Source organism: Netta rufina, assembly GCF_964035555.1.
Source record: "Netta rufina genome assembly, chromosome: Z".
NCBI lineage: Eukaryota > Metazoa > Chordata > Aves > Anseriformes > Anatidae > Netta > Netta rufina.
The window spans coordinates 34,959,740-34,985,142 of NC_140126.1; the positions used below are offsets into that span (position 1 = coordinate 34,959,740).

Below are 25,403 nucleotides of genomic sequence, written 5' to 3' on the forward strand. Positions count from 1 at the left end.
GAAGACCTCAATGCAGCCTTCCAATACTTGAAGGTAGCGTATAAACAGGAGGGGGAACACTTGTTTACATATGTTGGTAGTGATAGGACAAGGGGGAATGATTTTAAACCAGGAGGTTTAGGTTAGATATTAGGAGGAAGATTTCCACTCAGAGGGTGGTGAGGCACAGGAACAGGTTGCCCAGAGAGACTGTGGATGCCCCATCCCTGGCAGTGTTCAAGACCAGGTTAGATGAGGCCATGGTCAACCTTATCTAGTGGGTGGCATCTCTGCCAATGACAGGGGGAGTTGGAACTAGATGATCTTTAAGGTCCCTTCCAACCCACGCCATTCTATGATTCTATGTGTTTCCAGTTGGCAACTGGCACTCACTATTCATGTCAAGCTGTCCTACAATGTGCAACATGGCTTCCAGCAGTGGAAGACTGCAGGAATTTAACAAACCATCTTAAATCCAGTAGCACCACCCAAGGTCACATCAAAAAGCACTAGGGCAGCTCTTGTGACAAGTCCCTGCATAAAGAGCAGATGATTCACAGTAAATGACAGAAAAGTCTTCAGGAAGACCAAATAGAAGCCAAATCATAGAATCCTAAAATCATAGAATATCCTTCTTGAATCACAGAATCACAGAATTGAAGGGGTTGGAAGGGACCTCAAAATATCATCGGGTCCAACCCCCCTGCCAAAGCAGGTTCCCTAGAGCAGGATGCCCAGGTAGGTGTCCAGACAGGCCTTAAATATCTCCAGAGAAGGAGACTCAACAACCTCCCTGGGCAGCCTGTTCCAGTGCTCCATCAACCTCACCGTGAAGAAGTTCTTTTGCATGTTGGTGTGAAACTTCCTGTGCTCCATCTTGTGGCCATTACTCCTTGTCCTGTCCCTGCAAACCACTGAAAAGAGGTTGGCCAAATCCCTCTGTCTCCCACACCTCAGGTATTTACACACATTGAAGAGATCCCCTCTCAGTCTTCTATTCTCCAGGCTGAACAGACCCAGGTCTCTCAGCCTTTCCTCATAAGGAAGATGCTCTAGGCATCTATCATCTTTGTGGCTCTCTGCTGGACTCTTTCCAGGAGATCCCTGTCTTTTTTGTACCAGGGAGCCCAGAACTGGTACTCCAGTTGAGGCCTGACCAGGACAGAGTAGAGGGGGAGGATCACCTTGAATCACACAGAATCACAGAATCACAGAATTTCTAGGTTGGAAGAGACCTCAAGGTCATCGAGTCCAACCTCCAACCTAACGCTAACAGCCCTCCACTAAACCATATCCCTAAGCTCTACATCTAAACGTCTTTTGAAGACTTCCAGGGATGGTGACTCCACCACTTCCCTGGGCAGCCTGTTCCAATGTCTAACAACCCTTTCAGTGAAGAAATTCTTCCTAACATCTAACCTAAAACTCCCCTGGCTCAACTTAAGCCCATTCCCCCTCGTCCTGTCACCAGGCACGTGGGAGAACAGGCCAACCCCCACCTCGCTACAGCCTCCCTTGAGGTACCTAAAAAGAGCGATAAGGTCACCCCTGAGCCTCCTCTTCTCCAGGCTGAACAAGCCCAGCTCCCTCAGCCGCTCCTCGTAGGACTTGTTCTCCAGGCCCCTCACCAGCTTTGTCGCCCTTCTCTGCACCCGCTCAAGCACCTCGATGTCCTTCTTGTAGCGAGGGGCCCAAAACTGAACACAGTACTCGAGGTGCGGCCTCACCAGAGCTGAGTACAGGGGGACGATCACCTCCCTCGCCCTGCTGGTCACGCTGTTCCTGATACAAGCCAGGATGCCGTTGGCCTTCTTGGCCACCTGAGCACACTGCTGGCTCATATTCAGCTGACTATCCACCATCACTCCCAGGTCCTTCTCTGCCTGGCAGCTCTCCAACCATTCCTCTCCCAGTCTGTAGCTCTGCTTGGGGTTATTGCGCCCCAGGTGCAGGACCCGGCACTTGGCCTTGTTGAACTTCATGCAGTTGACCTCAGCCCATCGGTGCAGCCTATCCAGATCCTCCTGCAGAGCTTTCCTACCCTCGAGCAGATCGACACACGCACCTAACTTGGTGTCATCTGCGAACTTACTGAGGGTGCACTCGATGCCCTCGTCCAGATCATCGATGAAGATATTAAAGAGGACTGGCCCCAGCACCGAGCCCTGGGGGACGCCACTAGTGACTGGCCTCCAACTGGACTTGGCTCCATTCACCACGACTCTTTGGGCCCGGCTATCCAGCCAGTTTCTAACCCAGCGAAGCGTGCGCCAGTCCAAGCCAAGAGCAGCCAGTTTCTTGAGGAGAATGCTGTGGGAGACGGTGTCAAAAGCCTTGCTGAAGTCAAGGTAGACCACATCCACAGCCTTTCCCTCATCCACCCAGCGCGTCACTCTGTCATAGAAGGAGATCAGGTTCGTCAGGCATGACCTGCCTTTCATAAAGCCATGCTGACTGGGCCTGATCGCCTGCTTCCCCTGCAATTGCTGCATGATGACTCTCAGGAGGATCTGCTCCATGAGCTTTCCTGGCACTGAGGTCAAACTGACAGGCCTGTAGTTTCCCGGGTCTGCCCTCCGGCCCTTCTTGTAGATGGGCGTCACGTTTGCTAGCCGCCAGTCGATTGGAACCTCCCCTGATAGCCAGGACTGTTGATAAATGATGGAAAGTGGCTTGGCCAGCTCCTCTGCCAGTTCCCTCAGTACCCTTGGGTGGATCCCATCCGGCCCCATCGACTTGTGCACATCTAAGTGCCGTAGCAGGTCACCAACCAGTTCTTCATGGATAATGAGGGCCACATCCTGCTCCCCATCGCCTTCCACCAGCTTCCACCTGCTGGCCACACTCCTTTTAATGCACATGAGGATCCCATTGGCCCTCTTGGCCACGAAGGCACACTGCTGGTGGACATGGTCAACCTGTCATCCACCAGGACCCCCAGATCCTTCTCCTCAGAGCTCCTCTCCAGCAGGTCATCCCCCAGCCTCTAATGATACATGTGGTTGTTCCTTCCCAGGTGTAGGACTCTACACTTGCTCTTATTAAACCTCATTTTGTTTCTTGGATGGTTGGTGTGGGAGTGTGGCCATGGGGGTGGACAAGCCCCGTGGTTGGTGATAACATCAGGCTCTTAACGATGAGGCCGTCAGGAATGTAAAGATTTCAGAGGGAACAAAGAAGGGTGATTCAGGAGATGCCTTGCCATCTTGGGTTGCTTGTTCTCCAGCATTTAATACATGGAAGTTGCTGGGTGTTTGCGGTTGCCAGGCAAAGTTGTTGACCAATGAACAGTTAGTGGAAGAGGACTGTTGTAGGGCAAATGGCATAAGAAGCGAGCTTCAATATGGGGATGCAACAAGGATAATGAATTTATGCCCCCAATATGAGAGATGAAGTTAGTCCCTCAGTGTAAGAGATGTCATCAATAAAGTAGTACCAGTTACTGATCCTAAAGGAACCCTGGTGTCCGTGTGGTCATTATGCCACAAGTTGGAAGGGACCCACAGGGATCATTGAGTCCAACTGGGTTCCCAAAGGACAACCCAGAAAATCAGACCATGTGTCTGACAGCATTTTCCAAATGTTTCTTGAACTCTGGCAGGTTTGGTGCTGTGACCACTGCCCTGGGGAGCCTGTTCCAGTACCTGGCCACCCTGTCTGTGAAAAACTTTTTCCTCTCAGTGAAAAACTTTTTCCTGATATCCAGCCTGAACAGCTGTAGCAGCTTCAAGACATTTCCTCGTGTTGTATCGTTGATCACCTGAGAGAAGAGATACTCCCCTCATGATGAAGCTGTAGACTGTGATGAGGCCTCCCCTCAGACTTCTCCAGGATGAATAAACCAAGTGACTTCAGCTACTCCTCATACGTCTTGCCCTCCAGACCCTTCACTATCTTTGTTGCCTTCCTTTGGACACTCTCTAACAGCTTGATATCTCCTGTACTGTGGTGCCCAGAACTGCACTTGACAACTACTTGAGGTGAGGCTGCACCAGTGCAGAGCAGAGCAGAACAATCACTTACCTCGACCGACTAGCAATGCTGTGCTTGATGCACCCCAGGATATGGCTGCCAAGATGCCAAGGCACACTGCTGGCTCATGTTCAACTTGCTGCCAAACAAAACCCCCAGTTCCCTTTCTACAGGGCTAATTTCCAGCCTCGCATCCCCCAGTCTGTATTTATAGAAGGGTTACCCCTTCCCAGGTGCAGAATCCAGAACTTGTTCTTGTTAAACTTCATATTGTTGGTGATTGCTAAGCTCTCTAATTTGTCCAGATCTCTCTCCGAGGCCTCACAACCCTTGACAGAGTCAGCAGCTCCACCCAGTTTGGTATCATCCACAAATTCACTGAAAAAACCTGCAAGTCCAACAACCAAATCGTTTATGAAAACACTGAAGAAGACTGGTCCTAAAATGGAGCCATGGAAAACCCTAGTAGTGACAGGTTGTGATCATCCTAGGTAATAAATCCATCCTGTAGTCCTCAGATTAGCTTTCAGACTTGCATTCACTCATACTCTTTCATCCTGAAAATCCTAATAGGGAAAAGTTCCAGGATATCTTTAAAAAGGATATCTTTTAAAGGATATCCACTTTAATATCTTTGGAAAACATGAAGTCTGAGCAATTTCCTGTAAGATACAGTACTGGACACAGCAATTCATGTGTTCCCCATATTCATTCTCAGTTATTAAAATAGCTGTGACAAGTATGAAAATGTGAGGAAGTTCCAGATGCCATTTAAGCATGTGAAAATACACTGTTCCACAAGCTGTGCAAGCTGTGCTGGTTCTCTGTGCATACTGTATTCAAATCCTTGCATTTGATATTGTTATTGCAAGGGTTGTATCTTGGTTCTTCACAAACTGGCTGGCTCATAATCTCTGTATCCAGTCCTACCCCAGTCCTTTTAGATATACACAGGAGAATTAACAGGGAGAAATTGAACCTTGCTATACAGGCTGAAGTTTCATAGGAGCCAGCCAACATAAATGACATTGCTACAACAAATATATACATACATACATACATACATATATATGTGTGTATATATATAACACCGTACTTTCTGTCTCTGGAAAATTATAATTTGTTGAAAGGTGGCTCATGGTAAACAAACAACAACAACAAAAATGTGCATACATTAAGCTAATATTTTGACGAAAGAAGGAAAAGGTATAGTGGCTGTTCAAGCAGATGTACCCTAGATAACTTTAAATGATTTAGCTCTCTCTGTACTGGTCAGTAAGTACACAAGAAGCTACAGAAGAAAGTTCACCTTTCCCTGTATCCTGACTACAATTTAAGAGATGAAAACTACATCAGTCCTTACACTGCAGGTATTTTAGCTGGCTAATTTAATCTAGCACAGATCCATATAAAAGAATGAATGTCTCAAATCCCAAGAGCAGAGCTGGCATACCTACTTGTGCTTATGTTAATGGAACTCATATATTTTATTTCACACTATTGTAAAATCATTAAGGTTTGAAAAGACCCTGAAGATCATTAAGTCCACCATCAACAAAACACTAGCAAGTCCACTAAGCCATTTCTATAAGCACTGTGTCCACATATGTGGTACTATAAAGACTTACCAAACACTTTACAAGACTAGGAAGAAAAATGAAAATGAATGAAATGAATGTACTTGATTTGTAATGTAGCATTAATATATCTTATAAGGTTTCTGGGGAAAAAAAGAAAAAAAAAAAGTCTTTTGTATTTTTCTTCACAAACACTGTCTATTTCACTATGTTAGAAGACCCTATGGGAAAGTTCATAGAAATCAATGAGAGAAATCTGCAGACCTGGGAGTGTCTTTAAAATTGAAATGTGTGAAAAATGTGTAGCTAGCTTGTTTACACAATCAAATTAATAAAAAAATGTTTTCAAAGGTTACTGAAGCCTGAAGAATAAGATAAATATTAAGACAAAAGCAAATTCTGAGACAAAGCAAAATGTTGTTTAGGAATTTTGAAGGTGATATGCCTAGGCAACTGTAAACTCTGTATGATTAAAAGAAAAATGCAATTTACTATAAAAACATGAAGTGATGATCTGTCAAAAACATTTAAAATAGCAAATAGTATACTTACAAATCCATACTCCAAGTCCCAGCACCAGCAGTAATTGAAAAACCTAACAAAGACAGCTCTCAAAAAATCGCCGATTAGAATTGTGATATAAGTTGTCATTGTGTCAGAGACTGTCAGCCGCACAAATTCCTGTTAAAGCAATATATATATATTTTTTTTTTGAGAGAGAGAAATAATATATTTAAGCAATTTATAGTTACAATAGTGATGAAGTACTATATTAGGATGTTCTTACACTGCTACAACTTGGTAAAAACTCTCAGCTCCTCCTGATTCACTGATTCTGAGAAATGCCAGGAGGAAAACTGCCCCTCATTTGTTAGAGATACCTGCTGCTTTTATTTATGTTCATAGTAGATGAGACTTTCAGGGTACGATTAGTCAGGGAAAGGTTTCCAGCTAAGACTGCCACTATAGCAGAACTCCACATTGATATCTCAACCCCTCTTTTGGCTTTCTTCCTAAATGAGCACCAGTTCCCACTGAATATGGAAAAAGAAAAAAATAATAATCCAAATATCCAAAAATCCTTGTTCCTCTACATTTGTTTCAGTAAGTCCCATCAATCCCACTAAACCCTGCTGTACCAGGCCTTACCCCATTTGCCCAAAAGACTTATTATTCTCTCTGATTTCAAATTATGGAGAAAATCAGCACAGTGGGGAAAAAATAAAAAACAAAACAGGGTCTGTTTTTTCCTGTCCATCACCTGGATAAGTGACCAGGACAGGTCACAGTATCCAGTCAGGAGTGGAGACAATCAGGTACTGAGACTGTCAAAATGATGGAACAATACCAAAAGTTGTGATTCAATGGTGGTTTTAATATTGTGGACAAAACAATAAGGTATGATCAGAGAAAAAAGAGATGTTGGGAAATTCTTTGGAAGTGTCTTATTATATGAATGTCAATAGCTATGAATATTCAATTGAATCAAATAAAATGTTAAACTACTGATGTTCTTTTGCATGATGTTACTTGGTTAAGGATAAAAATGGTTTCTGAGATGCACACTGCTAGCATGAGTTGATCATATAAATTTTTTGTTGTTGTTGTTTAGCTACTTATCTTTTCAATATACCGGTAATTGTGAAAAACTGATCTTTGCTTGATTAAAAATTTATTCAGAATTATTACTTTTATTAATTTTTGTGACCAATCCAACTTTTCGTAATTGTTAAACAGGCTTCGCAAGACAGATGAGGTGAGGAAAATGAATCAGGAGAATAGTGAGGAAAAAAGAAAAAAAAATAAATATGAATGCTTTGAATTCTGTCAGGTACCAGAAGGGGGACCTCCCTACTAAATAGGATTCAAATAAATTACAATAGCTGTTTCTAAGCTTTGTAGCTTGGGGGGAAAATAAATAAATAAATAAATAAATAAATAAATAAATAAATAAATAAATAAATAATCCTTCATTATCTTGTCCAACATCTGCATTTTCTCATGCTCTAACACCTTATTATCTCTAGTCAGCAGAAATTAAGAGGGGTTTAGTATGATATCTTGTAACACACTATGATCTATTTTCAAATATGAACTCAAATAAGTTACATTACCTGGCCTACCATTGTTTCCCAACATGGGCCTCTGGGGACATCTGCAGGGTCTACCTGTATTGGAGGAGCAGTTGAATTTTCTGGAATAGTACCATTGTATAGACTGGCCTCCCATATTGTCATGTTATACTTGACAATCTTCTCTTCTTCCAACTAAATAAATAGAGGATTAAAAATAAATAAATAAATAAAATAAAGTAGCATGAACTTAAATTACCAGTATTCAACCTTTTCTTTTCCACTCCAAGACTTTTCCATCTTTCCCTGACATGTCTATGACATGGTTGGAAATATACATCCTTACCCTGATACATATTAAAATTAATAAAAGGAGGTAAACAGCTTGCCTTGAGATTGATTTCATCCATTAGGGCAATGATGAAAGTGTAGAGATTGCCAAGAAAAAGAGCAAAGATGCGTCCCAGCTGCCATCTTAGAGCTATTCGAGGGTGGTAGTTTTCCAGAGAACTTATTACATCAAATAAAGTTGGACAGAACATTCCTAAAAGTGACATGACCATGTTCACCTAGGAGGAAAGAAAAAAAGAAAAAAAAAAAAAAAAAAAAGAAAGAAAGGAAAGAAAGAAAAAAAAGTTTACTGTGAAATGTTAGAGGCAAGATTGATTTTGATGACAAGTGTATTTCTATTGCTAATTGTTATTTGCTAATTGATTTAATGAAAAGCAAAATCCACCCTGGGAGTCACAAGGTGCTTTTGCAAAGATGCAAAGAAACAATGAGGTGAAAACTTATTTTTCTTCTCCTGTAAATAGATACTTTGAATTTTTTTTTCTTTTCATTTTTTCAATTCACTTTAACATCAGAAAAAAAGTCAAGTATTAGCTGTTTTAAGTACAACCTACATTTTAGAAAAAAAGTCATAGAACTTAGCAAGAAACTATTTCCAATACTGTTTCATCCTAAATCTCTTCCTTGTTTTCCCAATAGACACATACATATTCTATATAAAGCATTTCTCTAAAAATTCTGTGCTAAATTAAAATTATCTGACATCTCACCCAAAGTTAATTCTTAATGCATAAGCAAAGCAAATTCAAATCAATCCTGACGCTGTCTGCCTGTTTTTCTGAAGACTCTAACAATATTAACTCACATCACAGAAGGATGGAAAAGGAACAAGTTCACTGACAGCAAAATGACAAAATTAAGCTTTCATAAACAGTTTGAAATTCTATATAGGCAATATATGCTACTTTTTGTTATTATTGCTATATATTGCTATAAATTGAGTACACATTTTTATTCTAAGTGAGGCATTCTAAGAATTCAGCATGCATAAGTGATTGCTAAAATTTGTTGCAAGTATGCTTAAACCTTTTGGTGAAATAGTACAAAATCTAATCAACTGTGTCAGCCAAAAATGAAAGTAATTGAAAAAGTTTTAAAGTGCATTTTTTATTTCAGTTTCAAATAATATTTCCTTACAATTAGCTCATCTTTAAAGGACTAAAAGCCAAGCAACAGATAACATTGTCTCCAGTTAAGTCACAAAACAAAAAGATGCTTATTTAAGATGACTCATACTGAAACAATGAAGTAAAAAGGAATTGATTCAGTTATAAAATAATAACTATAATAATAACAATAACAATAATAATAATAATAATTGTCTTTCAGTTGTTCTGAATTTAGCAACTCTCAGTCATCCTGGAATCCATTTTGCTAGAACTATTGCAAATTTTAACACTTTCCTAACTTTCTGCTATCAAGGAATAGAAGATTGGTCTTGGTTCTCAGAAATAATATGACAGCAGAAAAGCACTATGCCAAAAAAAAAAAAAAAAAAAAAAAAAATCACTCTCTATTAAATAAGTACATTCCCACTCTAAAAATTCTCACCCAGTTCTTTTAATGGAAGACATGGCTCTTTAGAAGGAAGGGCATGTCCTTTAGGCAGGTTTAAATATAGTACTTGCTAACTACATCAAATGTTTCTTTGTTGCTTCACTATGGGAAAAGCAGAAAACAAGTAACTATTTTTCTTTATTATTAAATGTTTTCTATATTTTTCTTAAGTTCTTTTTCATCGTTTATCTGAAGTAAGAATATTCTTTCTCATTTGCTTTCTATCTGCATTTTGCCATGCCTTCACTATGCTCCCATCTCAAAGAGATTTCCAGTTCAGGATTAAAAACATATATATATATATGTATCATGCATGTAAGCATGATACAGTTACAGTTCATAATCGGTATGGTCTTATCTTCAGTGTCTGCTGAGTGAATCTCAAAAACCATTCCCTGACCTACCGTAATAGCATTTCTGAGTAAGAAAGGAATAGCAATGAAGATATATATACTGATCAGTGAAAACCCTGGTTCAAAACAAAGTTCGTCATCTCTCTAGAACATTAACTACTCTAGACACCAAGAGTATGACACTCTGAAAGCTAGAAAATTACTGCTTACACAAGCTTTTCAAGCTGCTATGAATTGGATAAGAAATTCTGTGGCTGCATTTACATCTAAACACCAGCTTCCTCTGTGTATGAAAGTGTGCCAGACATTAAATAGTGAATTCTGACTGCTTGCTTGTTAAAGGATAAGTTCATTAAAGGTAAGTAGTCTAGTGAATATAAATCATATCTTCTACCAACAATTGCAGTAGTCACAGATTTTTCTAGCATCTGCTGCAGAAAGCAGTAATAAACAACTATTTTTCTAGTTAATAGAGTTTAATTTTTAAAAAGACAATTATAAGTAAATTTTATATTTCATAATAATAAAAGCCACCTGACGATTTCTCCAATTTACACAGAGTATTGAAAACATGGCTTAATAAACACAGTGAAAGTCTGCTCCATAGCTACTACTAGAAACTTTAAAGTAAATATCAGGAAGCTTTTGGCAAAAGGTCTAAGGGGTTGTTTCATCTTGCAGAAAAAAAAAAATAATAATAATAAAATGTGTAGGCCCTAAGCCATATCTCCTCTTTGCCCAAATGTTGTTAATAATTGTGACGCAGAGAAGTCAGTCTGACTCCCCATAAATTCATTCTGCTTTTAAGTATTTTTATCTTTAAACAGTACATTTGAGAAAACAGAGTACCAATGTACTGGAGAGATGTTCACCATATAATGTAGTTCTACAAATTATCTTTTGTCAAATGAGAAAAGTCAATTCCTATTCAGTACTTTTCATCTTATTTCAGAGTACTGCACCAAGGAAATCAGTAGCATTATTCCTTATTTTATTCACAGTCATGGGGAAATTGTTATAAGAATCAAATAGTTACAGAATCATTGTTCATCCATGACCAACCACCTGGCCACAACCACATGTGAGAAGAGATGCAAAGGCTGATGAGGTACCTTAACAGTCCTACTCTGCCTCTTTGCACTAATTTCCTACTCTTTGTGATGGGCTAGATAGTTTCAACTGAACTGTGACCCTGAAGGACTAGATACTGCTGGGATGAAGTTCAGGTTTACAGAATCCAGTTTTGAATTGATTTGCAATATTATGGCAGAGGACAACAACCAGAGGGAAAAATAGGCCTTATCCACAAAGTCACCAGTGGCACTTTATTAGGTCATGAGCTTCAGGAACAGAATATATGAAAAACATTTATCCCAGATTGCTCCAACGACACCATGAATATGTGTAAACACTTTCTAACCCCCTAATGCATCTATTGTGAAAATAAATTCTTACAACAGTAGTTGAATATTTTCATGAAGAAAGTTGTTTGAGTTATATGTAAAAGCCGCACTTTTCCTTGCTTTAAATAGTACACAAAGTGTTTATAATCTTATTCTGATCAAAATCTCAGTTCATGACACAAATGTAAGAGCTTAATCTAGAAAATAAAAAATAACAAAAAAGAAAAATGTTTAAATGGCTGTTCAGAAAAAGCCAAATATGCGTATTTCATTAAATACTAATACCTAATCAAAGGCAATATTTTGTACCTCACAAATATGTTCATTGATTGTCAACAGGGAAAAAATTGTAGTTAAATAACAGCAACACTGCCTTATCCACTCTCATTTAGCAACACCTGCTCTAAGTCTCTCTGATATAGTGCCTTCTTAGCAGTGTTCTTTTGTACAGTAAACAAAAAATAAAATGTAAACATGCATATGCTTAAGTAATTTCCAGATTGCAACATAAGCTAATATAACAGCTTTCAGTAGTACTGTCCATGTTAGAACAAACCTGTTACCACACCTTTCAACTGAGAAAACTGAATTCCTTCTGAACAGCCTTCATCTGCTAGTCTGTTGTCACATTTAGAGCTTGTGTTGCTTTAAGCCAAGTAGTTGTTACAATAATTCTTTCCCAACCAGAGTAAAATAAAGTAATTTTTATCAAATAATTTAATCCAATCCTAGCTGACTTATTTCTCTGGACTCCAAAGGTGGATTGCTGGATTATGTATGGTACTTTCCATGACAGATTTTGGTGTTCAAAGTTAAGGACTGACTTTCCTCATTTTATCATCATCCATGCCATTAGCTTTGTGAGGCTGGCATCTTTTTGCCTTACTTTAATTCAGATATCAGCTTCACTCTCTAGGCGAGAGTGAATATGAGCTTTAAATAATGAACAGCTAGTTTTACAATATGCACAATAGTGTGTCTGTTAAATAAAAAACAGTCTGTTCAGGTTTTTATACAGCAATGCTGCATTCAAGTGCCTACTACATACTGTTACAGCAAACACAATCGCTTTCACTATATACCTCTATAAGTCATATAGACTGGATTTACTCTAGAAGAAAACAGATTAAACAGAGAAAAAAAAAAAAAAAAGGAAAAAAAAAAAAAAGATATTGTGTTCTTGGACTGGGCAGGTGAAGCTGGAAGGCTTAAGCTTCATACTGTTGCTGTACTGCAGAGTGGTATCTCTGAGGTCCCAAATAACTTTGGACATGGCTGCATACTAGTCACTTTCCTTGGACCACTCTCTACAGGAAAGTAACAAGAGAGTAGGCACCTTGAGTAGATCTTGTGAGTCCACAGAGTGGCTGGAAAAACAGTTTTAGGGGCTCAAAAGAGAAAAGGTGAAGGTCTTAAAGGAAAACTGAATATAAAAGGACAATTTATATATATATATATATATATATATATTCCTTTTAATGAAGCACAAAGCAGAAAGACAATAAGAGTTCTTTTGCTGCACATTTACCACCCACACTCAAAGTGCTTAAATTCTCAGGGTAAAAAGAAAAAAAAAAAAGTCAACATGCAGAGTAGAGAGACAAAGTTTGAAACCACATCTATTTTAGAAATGTGCTAGCACGAACTTCATTTCTTTCCCACCACCCGTAGTTCTCCAGACCTTCCAGGGCAAATTTCTGTGATCTTCTCACAACGAAAAAGATGAGGTAGCCACTCCCAGCAAGTGTGCATAGGGCTAAGAAGTTAGCAAGAACTCTCAGGAATCGAGTCAAGTGAATGTTTTCCTCTTTTCGGCTCTCCTGCTCCTCCACGATAGCTTCCTGCACTTGTTAGAAACAAAAGAATATTATCAGTACTTTAATGGTCAAGACTCTACATTGCTTAGTCAGTAGTTAGAATTCAGTTAAATCAGTTGTGATGATGCAAATGCACACCTGGACATCATGTTTTGAGATAAGATTACATTGTTTCATAAAATCTGTTTTGGACCTTGAAAAATTTCAGGGATTTGGCTCCCCAGAGTTCACTTTTTTTTCCATTGAGTGTATCACTCATTACACCTCTACTCATATGTCAAGAAGAAACCAGCACAGTCTGTCAGCTTGAAAGGTGGTGTGAGGCGCTGGGGGTGACCCAACAAGACACATGTGATTAACTGCCAGCAAATGAACTGTCACCATCAAAAAATGCACATTTGTAAAAAATTGCAAAAAAGATTTATTTTGAGTCATTGACTAAGGAAGAGTTAAAAGATTGTTTACATATAAGAGTGTCTGTCCCCCATCCCCCCAAAAAAATAAATAAATGAATATCATAAGCAGTGCACAGCTTTGAACTAAAAAATAAAATGCTTGCCCCACATTTATCCTTGGCCATGAGTTGCCATATATTAGAACTCTGGTGCAAATAAAATCTTCAGCTCCTGCTTTTTCCAGCAGAAAGAGTTGTTTCTCTGAACTATGTTCATGAAAAGGAAGTTAGGTTGCAGTTTTTTTACTTAAGTAAGGAAATCAGTTTTACAGAAGGGAAGCTGAAGTCCTGTATTGTAGTAATTATAATAATATTTTTAAAAATAAATCATGGCTTTATTTTTCTTACCACTTGTTTGTTACAAAAATGAAAGGAGACTGCAGCAGCTCTTGAGCAAAACTCCCATGATGTCTCCCAAACCAAGGCTTCATTCTTTCTCTCCTTGCTCATTTGCAAAGGTCACAGAAAAGATTCAGCAGTTTATTTCTCAAAAACGTCTCCAGCTGATTTATGTTCTTGTCTAGATACCATTTAGCAACTGACCTTAGCAGGTAGGCAGAGAAATCTCTCAGACTTTGAGTACGTCCAGTTAGTATTTTACTTTTTTTTTTTTTTAAGACCTTTTCTTTCCACTGACCTTGTGTGCAACTATTCTTATGTTTGTAGTTGTAAGGTGGTCATATGCTGGTTATATCACTACTGCAGAAATGAATGGTGTATGTGATTTTATAGGGTAGCTAATGGTTGGTCCTCCAGGTCCCATGCCATATAAAATCAGTGATTGCAAGAATAGCAACTTGTTCCTGGTAACACCTCGCCAGTGTATTCCCCCCAGATTATTACGCTGAAAAATATTTTTTCTTTTACCTACTCTACAGGCATGCCCATGTATAGCAACACTTTCTTTAACATTCAATACATAGAATACCTCCTGTCCACTGTTTTTGCAGAAGTGCATCTCACATCTTGCCCCAGATTTCTCACAGAATGACTGGTGAAATAATCATAGCCTACAGAGGTCTATTGTATTGCATTGCAAACTGGGCTACGTTTCATAATTGATTTCAAAATAAAAACTTTCTGTTATGCAAAGAAAGCAGTCTTTTTTATCTTTTCTTATTGAAAAACAAGTAGACACTGAGAAGTCTGACACAAATTCTTATGTGATAAAGAATTCTTTTTAGATGATGTTATCTTATGGTACCTCTCATGGTAGCAAGAGAACAAGAAAAAATCAGGTTGGCAAACTGTCAGCAACCTTTTAAAAAAAGTTTTTCAGACACAAGCATCAGAGAAACTGGAAGACATCAGAGACAAGGAAAAAGGAAAAGATTATTTTTACAGTAGAATCATTTTGCTAAAACTAGTACTGCAGTCACAGAAGACATAAATGATGCTATATTTTTATCTTCCACAATGAAAAGGAAAAAAATAGGATGGAAAGGCATAAAGACCCAGACCAGAAGGGTACAGAGCTGCCCACTAAAGTTTAAGCCTAATGGTTTAGTAATGTGTTAATTCCACCTGGTTCACACCAGTGTGAAAGACAAGTCAGATTACATGTCTTTAGAGAGCTTTGTTTTACCTTAAAGCTTGTAGTGATCGAAGCAAACTTATTATCTGCTGTCTCAGGATTGCCAATCAGGTAGTCCCAGCTTGTGAACATTTTCCAGCTGAAATTAAAACTAGTGTCATCTCCACCACCATCTTCATTTGCATTCCTTGCCATTCTGCAAAAGTCAAAAAGACACAGAAAGGTCCTATTAGAAGCAGTTTTGCTATGTGAGCATGCTGTTTGTTTGTTTTAATTCTTCCTAAAGTTCTAACATTATTCTGAAAAATATATATACATATTATCAATGCAATCAGTCATGCTGCAATCAGTCAAGTATAGAAAAATCTGCTTGAAACAAGGAAGGACAGAGATTTGAAGTTCTTAGCTATTTCTATTTATTAGCTTGCAACACATTTTTATGAGAAAGAAAGAATTTATTTCATTAACATCTCAGAGAACTTCCACTGGTTAAGAAACTCAATAGTGAACACAATATCAAGAAGATCACTTAAATAGAAAGATGCAGAAAAAATTGAACTGAAGTAGATTTGATTATAGACCTCATTAAGAGGAATAAAAGAATTCTAAAATAATCAACCAGAATAAAGTCTGTTTTTACCAAATAAATAAATCTTTCTATCTTGCCTCTCATCTTCTATGCACTTATAAATGAGATTTATAACAGTATCCACAAACATCAAATTCTTTCTTCAGTGATTTGGTTTCATCTTGACTACTAACTCTTCTTTTTCAAAGTATTGTCATTCATGTAATAAAAGTGGTCTTGCTTTTGCCTACTTCATCTCTTAATTCAACTCATTAAGCACAAGTATGGATTATTTATATTATATTGGTGGGGAACAAGCCATTTGACCTTGGATATAGTATTAATTTCTTGGACAAAAAATTGCACCCCTTAAAGCTGACTAATGCAATTGTATTATGTTATTAGTATCCATACATTCAATGTATCACATTTATAATGGTCCAGTGAAATGCATACTCTTATATACAGGAAGAGAAACATAAGTAAATAATACGGCAAATAGTTCTGAGCCAGCATAAACTAAAGCCATTGGGGGAAGGAGGGATTGGTTGGTTGGTTGGGGTAGTTTTTGTTGTTGTTTGGTTTGAGTTTTGATTGTTTCTTTTAGTTGTTCTTGCTTGGTTGGTTCATTGTTTTTTTTGGTTTGTTTTTTAAAGATTATATACAGAAGAGACAGACTTTATGTAATTTAATTTATTATGTAATGTAATTTATTTAATTCTCTTGGTGAGAATTTGCTCTGCTGCTGGCTTCTAGACTAAGATAATTCCTTCTCAAGAATTCTTAACAAAACAGTGAATGTGGTTGAGATATTATTTCCATGAGACCAAAAATGTTTCTGTTTAGTGGAAGAGCTGAAGAGTGGAGCCATAATTCTAGATATTTCTCCTAAATACTTACTACCTCTTTCACACATACACACTCTTTCCCAGATCTGTTAACAGGATAACAACAGTAGCACTTCCCATTATATTGCTTTCTGGAGAAACAGCAAAGAGGACTGCAAAAACTGTCCTGAAGATCAACTAGTTATAGATCAGCATTAGTGTCACTTGGCCAGATGGGTCACATGTACTAGATACGGTGTAGTTTTCCTCTTTGGTCTTCCTTTGTTTTATTCTGAGGGATTCTCTGATATATTCTCTGAGACTAAGACTTTTCTAATTTTCATAGGTACATTATCAAATAAATATTTTAAAAGACAGTTTCCAGCTATACCAATGACTTCTTTGTTGAATTAGTTTGCATTCTCAAAAAAAAAAAAAAAAAAAAAAAGTGTAATTGATGAAGTTTTTTTTTATTATTATTATGAAATTCTTTTGCCCTGTGCAGGAAATGATATAATATTAGAAGAACAGATCATGATTTAATCTAGTGCTCATGAAAGTGAAAAATTCTTACCTCAGCATGAAACATTAAAAACAAATTAACTGTGATCTTTCAAAAGTGTCCTTGAATCTTGACCTGCAAAGCTCCACTTTTCACCCTTACTAACTTTTAAAGATGCATTACAAGCTAACTGCATTTATTGCAGTAGGTGATCGTCTCGCTGGAATCAAGGGTATTAAATATTGTATCTACTAGCAGCTAATCTCCTCTGAAAATATTAAAATTATCACAGTTTATTCTAATAGTTTGGCTATAAAGTAATAATAAATGAGTATTCATTTTAATTCTGATCCTAGGACAAAATTCAAGTCTGACATTTGAAAGCCAAAAATGTCTCACTAATTGTACTGCATAGGCCCAATTTCACTTACCCATATGCTTCCTACTGATTTAGTGTTATGTTTTTAACATTATATTAAGCATAGTTTTCCTGGGGAAAACACTGCTGGAGATAATTTTTTGTGCAATAGGACATTAAACCTTTACTTTGATCAGTGGTATTAATTCTTTACCACTGTGCAAATGTGACCTAACCACCATAGTCTTGCTGAGAGTCATTTACTGCTGTGAATTACACAGAGAATTATTTGCCATATGTTTCTTTCTTGTCTTCTTCCTTCTTAAAAGAAAGTAACACACATAACATATCACTGAAGGAAGAACAGTTGAATTTCCTGAATGTTAGTTGACATTATGCTAGATGCAGAGCATAATGAAAAGAAGGGCTGACAGCTCTGTTTCTTACTTTATGCATTTATTTTACACTTTGAAGTTGCAGGAGGGAAAAATTGTTATTTCAGTAAGGATTTTTTCCACTTCCACAACAGACAACAAGGAATCTTATATGGCTTTAACATTCAAAAGAGGCATCAAGGGCAATAAGGAAGGGTTCCATAGGTACCTCACTGATAAAAGGAAGACTAGATGAATTATGGACCCTCTCCAGAAAGAAACAGGAGATCCAGTCACCCAGGATATGGAGAAGGCTGAGGTACTAAATAACTATTTTGCCAGTCTTCACTTACAAGAGCTCCAGTCATATGGCCTGGTTCCCAGAAGGCAAAGGCAGGGACTGGAAGAATGATGAACCACCCAGTTGTATTAGGATTGTGCAGCACGGTTTTGGTAGCAGGGGGCTGTAGGGGCAGCTGCTGTGAGAAGAATCCAGAAGCTGCCCCATATTACAAAAGAGCCAGTTTCAGCCAGCTCCAAAGGCTGAAACTGGCCACAGTTTCACACCAGTGGCCACAGCTGAGCCAATAAGCAATGTTGTTTGTGCCTCTGGGAGAGCAGATTGAAGAAAGGGAAAAACAGTGCTGCAAAATAGCAGCTGGAAGAGAGGAGTGAGGAACAGCCCTTCAGACCCCCCAGTCAGTGCAGCAAGAGGGCAGGAGGTGCTCCAGGCATGGAGCAGAAGTTCCCCTGCAGCCTGTGGAGAGTTCCCTGGTGGAGCAGGCTGTCTATCCCCCTGCATCCCATGAGTCCCATGGCAGAGCAGATCTCCATGCTGCAACCCGTGGAAGTGCCCTGGTGGAGCAGGTGGCTGTGGCCTGGAGGAGGCTGCAGCACATGGACAACCCTCACAGGAGCAGGCTCCAGGCCGGAGCTGCAGCCTGTGGAGAGGAGCCCACGCAAGAGTAGAGGGTCTGGGGGGAGCTGCTACCTGTGGGGGACCCATGCTGGAGCAGTTTGCTCCTGGGGGATGGATGGACACTGTCGTTCAGTTCCTGAAGAGCTGCTGTCTGTGGGCAGCCCCCTCAGGATGAGTTCAGGAAGGATGGCATCCCGTGGGAGGGATCCTACATGGAGCAGGGGCAGAGAGGGACCATTAAGGAGCGGCAGAGACATAGCATCAGGGACTGACGACAGTCCCCATTCCCCGTTCCCCAGTACTGCTCAGGATTAGGACATAGAAGAGGGTGGAGGTTTTTATTTTGTTTTTGGTTAATCGCCGCTCTAGCTTGTTGGTAATAGGTAACATATTTTACTAATCTCTCTGTGCTGGGTCTGTTTTGCCCATGATGGTAAATGGGCAAGGATCTTGCTGTCCTTATCTCAAACCTTGAGGCCTTTCCATCATATTTTCACCCCCTTTCCTTTGATGAGTGGGGGAGAGAGAGAGTGGTTGTGGTGGAGTTCAGATGGCTAGCTTGGTAAAAATACCACACCAGTGTTGGAAAAGATCGGGTTCGAGACCATCTATATAAGGAACCTGAACGTGCACAAGTCCATGGGATCTTATCCATGGGTCCTGGAGGTAACTGGCGGATATAATTGCTAAGTCACTGTCCAGCATATTTGAGAAGTTTTGGCAGTCTGGTTAGGTTCCCAATGACTGGGAGAGGGAAAACCCCCTTTTTAAAAAAGGAAATAAAGGATGACCCGTGGAACTACAAGCTAGTCAGTCTCACCTCTGTGTCTGGCAAGATCATGTAGCATATCCTGCTGGAAACCATGCTAAGGGACATGGAAAATAAGAAGGTGATTGGTAACAGCCAAGATGACTTCACAAAGGGAAGATCTGCCCAGAGAAGTTGTGGATGCCACATCCCTGGAAATATTGAAGGCCAGGTTGGATGGGGCTCTGAGCAACCTGGTCTGTTGGGAGGTGTCCCTGCCCATGGCAGGAGGTTTGGAATTCAATGATCTTTAAGGTCCCTTCCTACCCAAGCCATTTTATGATTCTGTGACAGAAATCAGCCTTTCTTTGCATTTTAGCTCCATTATTGTATTCCAAAGTGTGTTTTTGTTTAAAAAGGTAGACTTAGTGATCAACATTGATATTACCTGTCTTTCAAAATGTACTTCACTCCAAAGCCAAACAGAACTTACGTTCGAATGACAATCATAAAGCTGTAGCCAATAGTCCCAACTCCAACAAGGAAATAGGAAAGAGGCATCCTGAACTTGAGCCATCCAATTGTCCTCTGGTTATTGTAATAACCATAAAAGAGAACAGAATACTGTGCAAAGCCCTGAAAATTCAATAACAGTTGTAACATCACAAGTCTTGTAGCTATGCACTTAAATAGAATTCTATCAACAGCAGCATACCGAAACATTAATTTTAATGCATTCAAAACAGTTATAAGCATCACTATAGTAAATCTCACAGGATGGACAAACCCTCCTTTTGTAATTTTTAGAAAGACAGAATATTTCATGTCAATTTGCAAATATTCTATCTTTAAAACTTTACAAGGACGGTCTATTGCAAAAAAATAAAAATAAAAAATCACATACTTAGTTTTACAAATTACTTTCAGCAAAAATACAATTTTTTTTGCTTCATTTCCACATTTCTTATATATTCTTTCTTATATATTCTTATTCATATAAAATTCTTATACACATTCTTTGTCTAACATTGTTTGCTGTTCACTGGATGGTCATTCAGTATATGTTAGTCAATACATAGCTGCATTTTATTAAATAATTATTCAGTGTTCAGGGTTTGTTAACACTTTGACTCCAAGGTTATAAGGAATACAATGTAAATGTATCTTCTTTTCAGCAGTTCAAAGTTTATCTATTTTTCTAAAAGCTGTAATGAGAATCCCTTTCTCTTCTACAAGTCATATTCCTGATTTTTCAAGGTAATTTAATAATAAATGGTTAACAATAAAAAGAAAAGTAAAAAAAATAAAAATAAAAAATGCTGGTATCTAAAATGATCTAAATACCTGAAGTTTCCTGATAATCCTAGTTAGAGCAAGAAATCTCCTCCTAGAAGACTGTACATAGAAACTTTCAAATGACAACTCTCCATGGCCACACCTTCAGCTGACTGCATGAATTCAAGGCAAATACAGTTCAGTGAAAATGTAATTGGATCATGCATTATTTTGACACTGATACAGTAAACTGATATTTTTGTGAGTTAAAGAAGCTATTTACTTCCATTCTTCTGTTCAGGAGCTCATATGACTTAAAATAAATAATATCTCTCCTTTATATATTATCTTGCAATATGTACAGTTATTAGAGCTCTCGCTACATCTGTCACAGAGTTAATTGAAAAATTTTGTTTGCAATTCTAATGTGAAAATGAAATATTAATATATCATAAAAATATTATTCAAAATGTCTTGATTTAAGAATCGTATCTCTTTTTACATCATATCAGACTGGTTTTCAGAAATATATATTTTTATATATATATTTTATAAAAATATAAAATATAATTATATATATATATAAAATATATAATTATAATATATATATATATTTATATATATAGAAGAGTAATAATATTTTATTTTCTGATAAGGTAAATATTGTTATTGTTACTAGTAAAACTTTCACACTGTTGGGCCATATTGAAATTCAATAGTTGGTCTTTTGCATCTTTATGCTCATTACAGCATCGTATAATTCCATGTTAGCATAGCTTTCTTTCAGCTTTCTTTACAGCCTGACACAGTTCTAGAGAGTCTTTTGTATCCTTCAGAGTATAAAAATCTCTCATAAGTCATTGTTCTGCAAAGTCTGTGATAATTCCTCCATTGTGTGTAATGTGTAATTCGGTAAGGTTTTTTGTTTGTTTGTTTGTTTGGGTGCAGAGAAGGGCGACGAAGCTGGTGAGGGGCCTGGAGAACAAGTCCTACGAGGAGCGGCTGAGGGAGCTGGGCTTGTTCAGCCTGGAGAAAAGGAGGCTCAGGGGCGACCTTATCTCTCTCTATAGGTACCTCAAGGGAGGCTGTAGCGAGGTGGGGGTTGGTCTGTTCTCCCACGTGCCTGGTGACAGGACAAGGGGGAATGGGCTTAAGTTGCGCCAGGGGAGTTTTAGGTTAGATGTTAGGAAGAACTTCTTTACCGAAAGGGTTGTTAGACACTGGAACAGGCTGCCCAGGGAGGTGGTGGAGTCACCATCCCTGGAAGTCTTTAAAAGACGTTTAGATGTAGAGCTTAGGGATATGGTTTAGTGGGGACTGTTAGCGTTAGGTCAGAGGTTGGACTCGATGATCTTGAGGTCTCTTCCAACCTAGAAATTCTGTGATTCTGTGATTCTGTGATTGTTTGCTTTGGTTTTTGTTTTTGTTTTTTTTTTTCTTGACTTTGCCTACAGCATTTCACCATGAAACTTGAAATATTTTTAGCTGTGTAGGCATTCATGAGAGACATCTTTTGCAATTTCCTTACCCAAATGTAAAAGAAGGGTAAGATAAGAATATTGGTCCAATGTGTTATTATAATGAAGCTTGAGAGTCTGATTCCTTTAGGTCTGGATTATTTTCTGAACTGTAGATTATACAGTATTAAAACTGAATGCCAAGTTAAAAAAAACAAAAAAACAAAAAAAAAACAAAACAAACAAAAAAAACTGTCTCTATTTGTCAAAGTAATATATATATATTTATAAATATATATTTATATATATATATTTATAAATATATATTTAATTAACTAATCTTTTCTTCACCAAAGAATGGTGATTTTTTGATTTTTTTTTTTTTTTTGAGTATGAAGTAAAGTTTGTTGACATGGGTTCACTTCTTTATAACTTACTTTGTGACATACAAGAACTGGTATTGGATGAAAGGTACTATTTCCTACACTGCTTAATTAAACATGTCAAAATCTTCAGGGAATATTTTTTGATTTGACATACTTCAAGAAAATTCTTTTTTGCCCTGAATATTTCAGGGGATCCATCTTTTCCATGGTCGTGTTCCATGTTTATTTCTATTGCATTTGCTCCCGGTGTTAACTGCTGCTGTAATTCACTAGACTTTCTTCTTCAGATATGTCAGGTCTTGTTTCTCTCAGCTATTATAAACTTTCCCCTCCTTTCACCATCCGTCTTCATTCATCTTTTCTCAAATCCATTTCTTTTAAAAACTCTTTTCCCTTTTCTATTTGCTGTATGAACCTCCTTTAGTCACCATTCTCTTTACAATCTCCAAGTCACTATACAATTCATTTTTCTTCACTATCTCTCCGATGTTTAAATTTCTCAGTTTAAAATGTCATAATCACTTAATTTCCCACCTACATGTCTAGACATACTTTTCCTGTCTTTCAAATGTGTAACCCTGATGAACCAGACACAATGTCATTTTATGCAGCAGTCATTGCAAAATGTTGCAAAATGCAAGATGGCTTTTCATAAAGGTCAAGATCCCTTTTATCCATTTTTATCCAAGGAGAGACAACCACTTTTTGAGACAAAATAGAGCAGAAATCATCTGACCACTTTATGCATATTTACAGTCAAAAGACGGGCAATCATTGTACTTTCTACCTATTACATTACTTTTAAATGTAGTATTTTACAACAAATACATGTAAGCCTGAAAGATTTTGCTTGTAAATGAGAAAATTATTTTATCAAGTCTTTTCATACATTCTGTGGTGTTACAACCAGATTCTTCCTACACTGATGTCTGATGATTGAAAATAAACCCAAGAACCAGCCAACATATTAAGTCAGGTGAGGTTCTACATTAGGGTATTGAGCCACGAAACAAAAGACCCTACCTGAGACCTACACGTCACAAGATTAGATTTTGACTAGCTATAGTCAAAAATGTCAATATTAATGAGATGCATAAGCACTGTACCTTAAAATGGTATTTTTGTTGTTGTTGTTTCTTTGCTTGCTTGCTTGCTTGTTTTTTCTTCAAGGGAAGTCAGAGCCATTTTTACTCTCACAAGGGGAGGAATATGTAATCTGTCTGTGCCCTAATGGAAATACTTTTGCAAACTCAGCAGCCTGCACTGTTTTCTGTACCAACACAATGGGACAGGGCCTCAAAGGTTTCAAATCCACACAGACAGGCCACTTATAGACAAGTCATTCTGCTAAAAGGTGGAGACACTGAGCTGTAAACTGGAAGAACCTGCACCTGAGTTTTTTTTTTACCTGAGAAATGTGTCTGCTTCCAACATCATGCCAATCATTCCAACTTCATGTCTAACCAATCTGCCTTCTATGATGGAGTGACTACATCAGTCAGTATACAAGGCAAGACTGACCAATGCCATCTACCTGGACTTCTGCAAGGCCATTGACACAGTCCCATATGACATCTTGATCTCCAGACTGGAGAGAGGTGTATTTGAAGGATGTCAGTGGATAAGGAATTGGCTGGATGGCCACACACAGAGAGTGGTGGACAACGGCTCTATGTCCAAGTGGAGGCCAGTGACAAGTGGTGTCCCTCAGGGGTCTGTCCTGAGACTGGTACTATTTGATATCTTTATCAATGTCATAAAACAGAGAGATTGAGTGCTTCCAGATTACACCAAGCTGAGTGGTGCATTTGATGCAACAGGAGAAAGGGTTGCTATCCAAAGGGACCTGGACAAGCTTGAATAGTGGGCTCTTGTGAAACTAATGAGGTTCAAGTCCAAGTGCAGGGTGCTGCACCTGGGTCGGGGCAATCCTGGGCATGAGTACAGACTGGGAGAAGAACTCATGGACAGCAGCCCTGCAGAGAAGGACTTAGGAGTTGGGGTAGATGAAAAGCTCAACATGAGCCAGCAGTGAGCATTTGCAGCCTGGAAGACCAACAATATCCTGGGCTGCATCAAAATAGGATTGGGCAGCAGGTGGAGAGGTGATTGTGCCCCTCTGCTCTGCCCTTGTGAGGCCCCACTCGGAGTGCTGCATCCAGGTCTAGGGCCCTCAGCACACAAAGGATGTGGGTCTGTTAGAATGGGTCCAGAGGAAGGCCACAAAAGTGATTAAAGGGCTGGAGCACCTCTCCTGTGAAGAAATGCTGAGAGAGCTGTGGGTGTTCAGCCTAGAGAAGAGAAGGGTCTAGGGTGACCTTATTGCAGCTGTTCAATACTTAAAGGGAGTTTATGAAAAAGGTGGAGAGCAACCTTTTGCAGTGGGTAAACAATAACAGCACAAGGGAGGGATTGGTTCTAAAATAAAAGAATGGAGATTTAGGTTAGAGGTTAGGAGGAAATTCTTCACTGTGAGGGTGGTGAGGCACTGGAACAGGTTGTGCAGAGAGTTTGCAGATGCACCATCCCTCAAGCTGTTCAAGACCAGGTTGGATGAGGCCATGGGCAACCTGATCTAGTGGGTGGCATCCCTACACATGGCAAGAGGGTTGGAACTGGGTGATCTTTAAGGTCCCTCCAACTCAAGCTGTTCTATGAAGTATATTCATGCTTCTTGCTGCTAAAATAATTTAAGTGCTAGAATATAGTTATATGCATAAGTCCCTAAGTTTTGATGTTCCTTATAGAAAAGAAAGAATGCAGTAGATTGAGGTAGAAATCACTCTTAACTCAGTGGATGCTGCTTTCATTGATCTGAAGGAAAATCTTAATTAGATGGTTGCACTGTTTCACAGGTGAAAAGTACCTTTTGATAACGTTGACCATGACCCATAGAGAATTATAAAAACCTTCTAAACAA

General features: G+C 38.6%; 1 protein-coding gene across 1 annotated transcript in view; it reads right to left on the minus strand.

Moving 5' to 3' along the window:
• The window catches only part of TMC1 (transmembrane channel like 1), a gene marked incomplete at both ends in the record, with an annotated part of 68,216 nt that overhangs the window by 14,363 nt on the left and 28,450 nt on the right, over positions 1-25,403 (minus strand). Inside the window, 6 exons of the mRNA XM_084305566.1 lie at positions 6,081-6,209; positions 7,643-7,795; positions 7,990-8,169; positions 12,911-13,105; positions 15,121-15,265; positions 19,859-20,001. Of these exons, the coding sequence (XP_084161692.1) occupies positions 6,081-6,209; positions 7,643-7,795; positions 7,990-8,169; positions 12,911-13,105; positions 15,121-15,265; positions 19,859-20,001 (945 nt within the window). The remainder of the gene's footprint in view (positions 1-6,080; positions 6,210-7,642; positions 7,796-7,989; positions 8,170-12,910; positions 13,106-15,120; positions 15,266-19,858; positions 20,002-25,403) is intronic.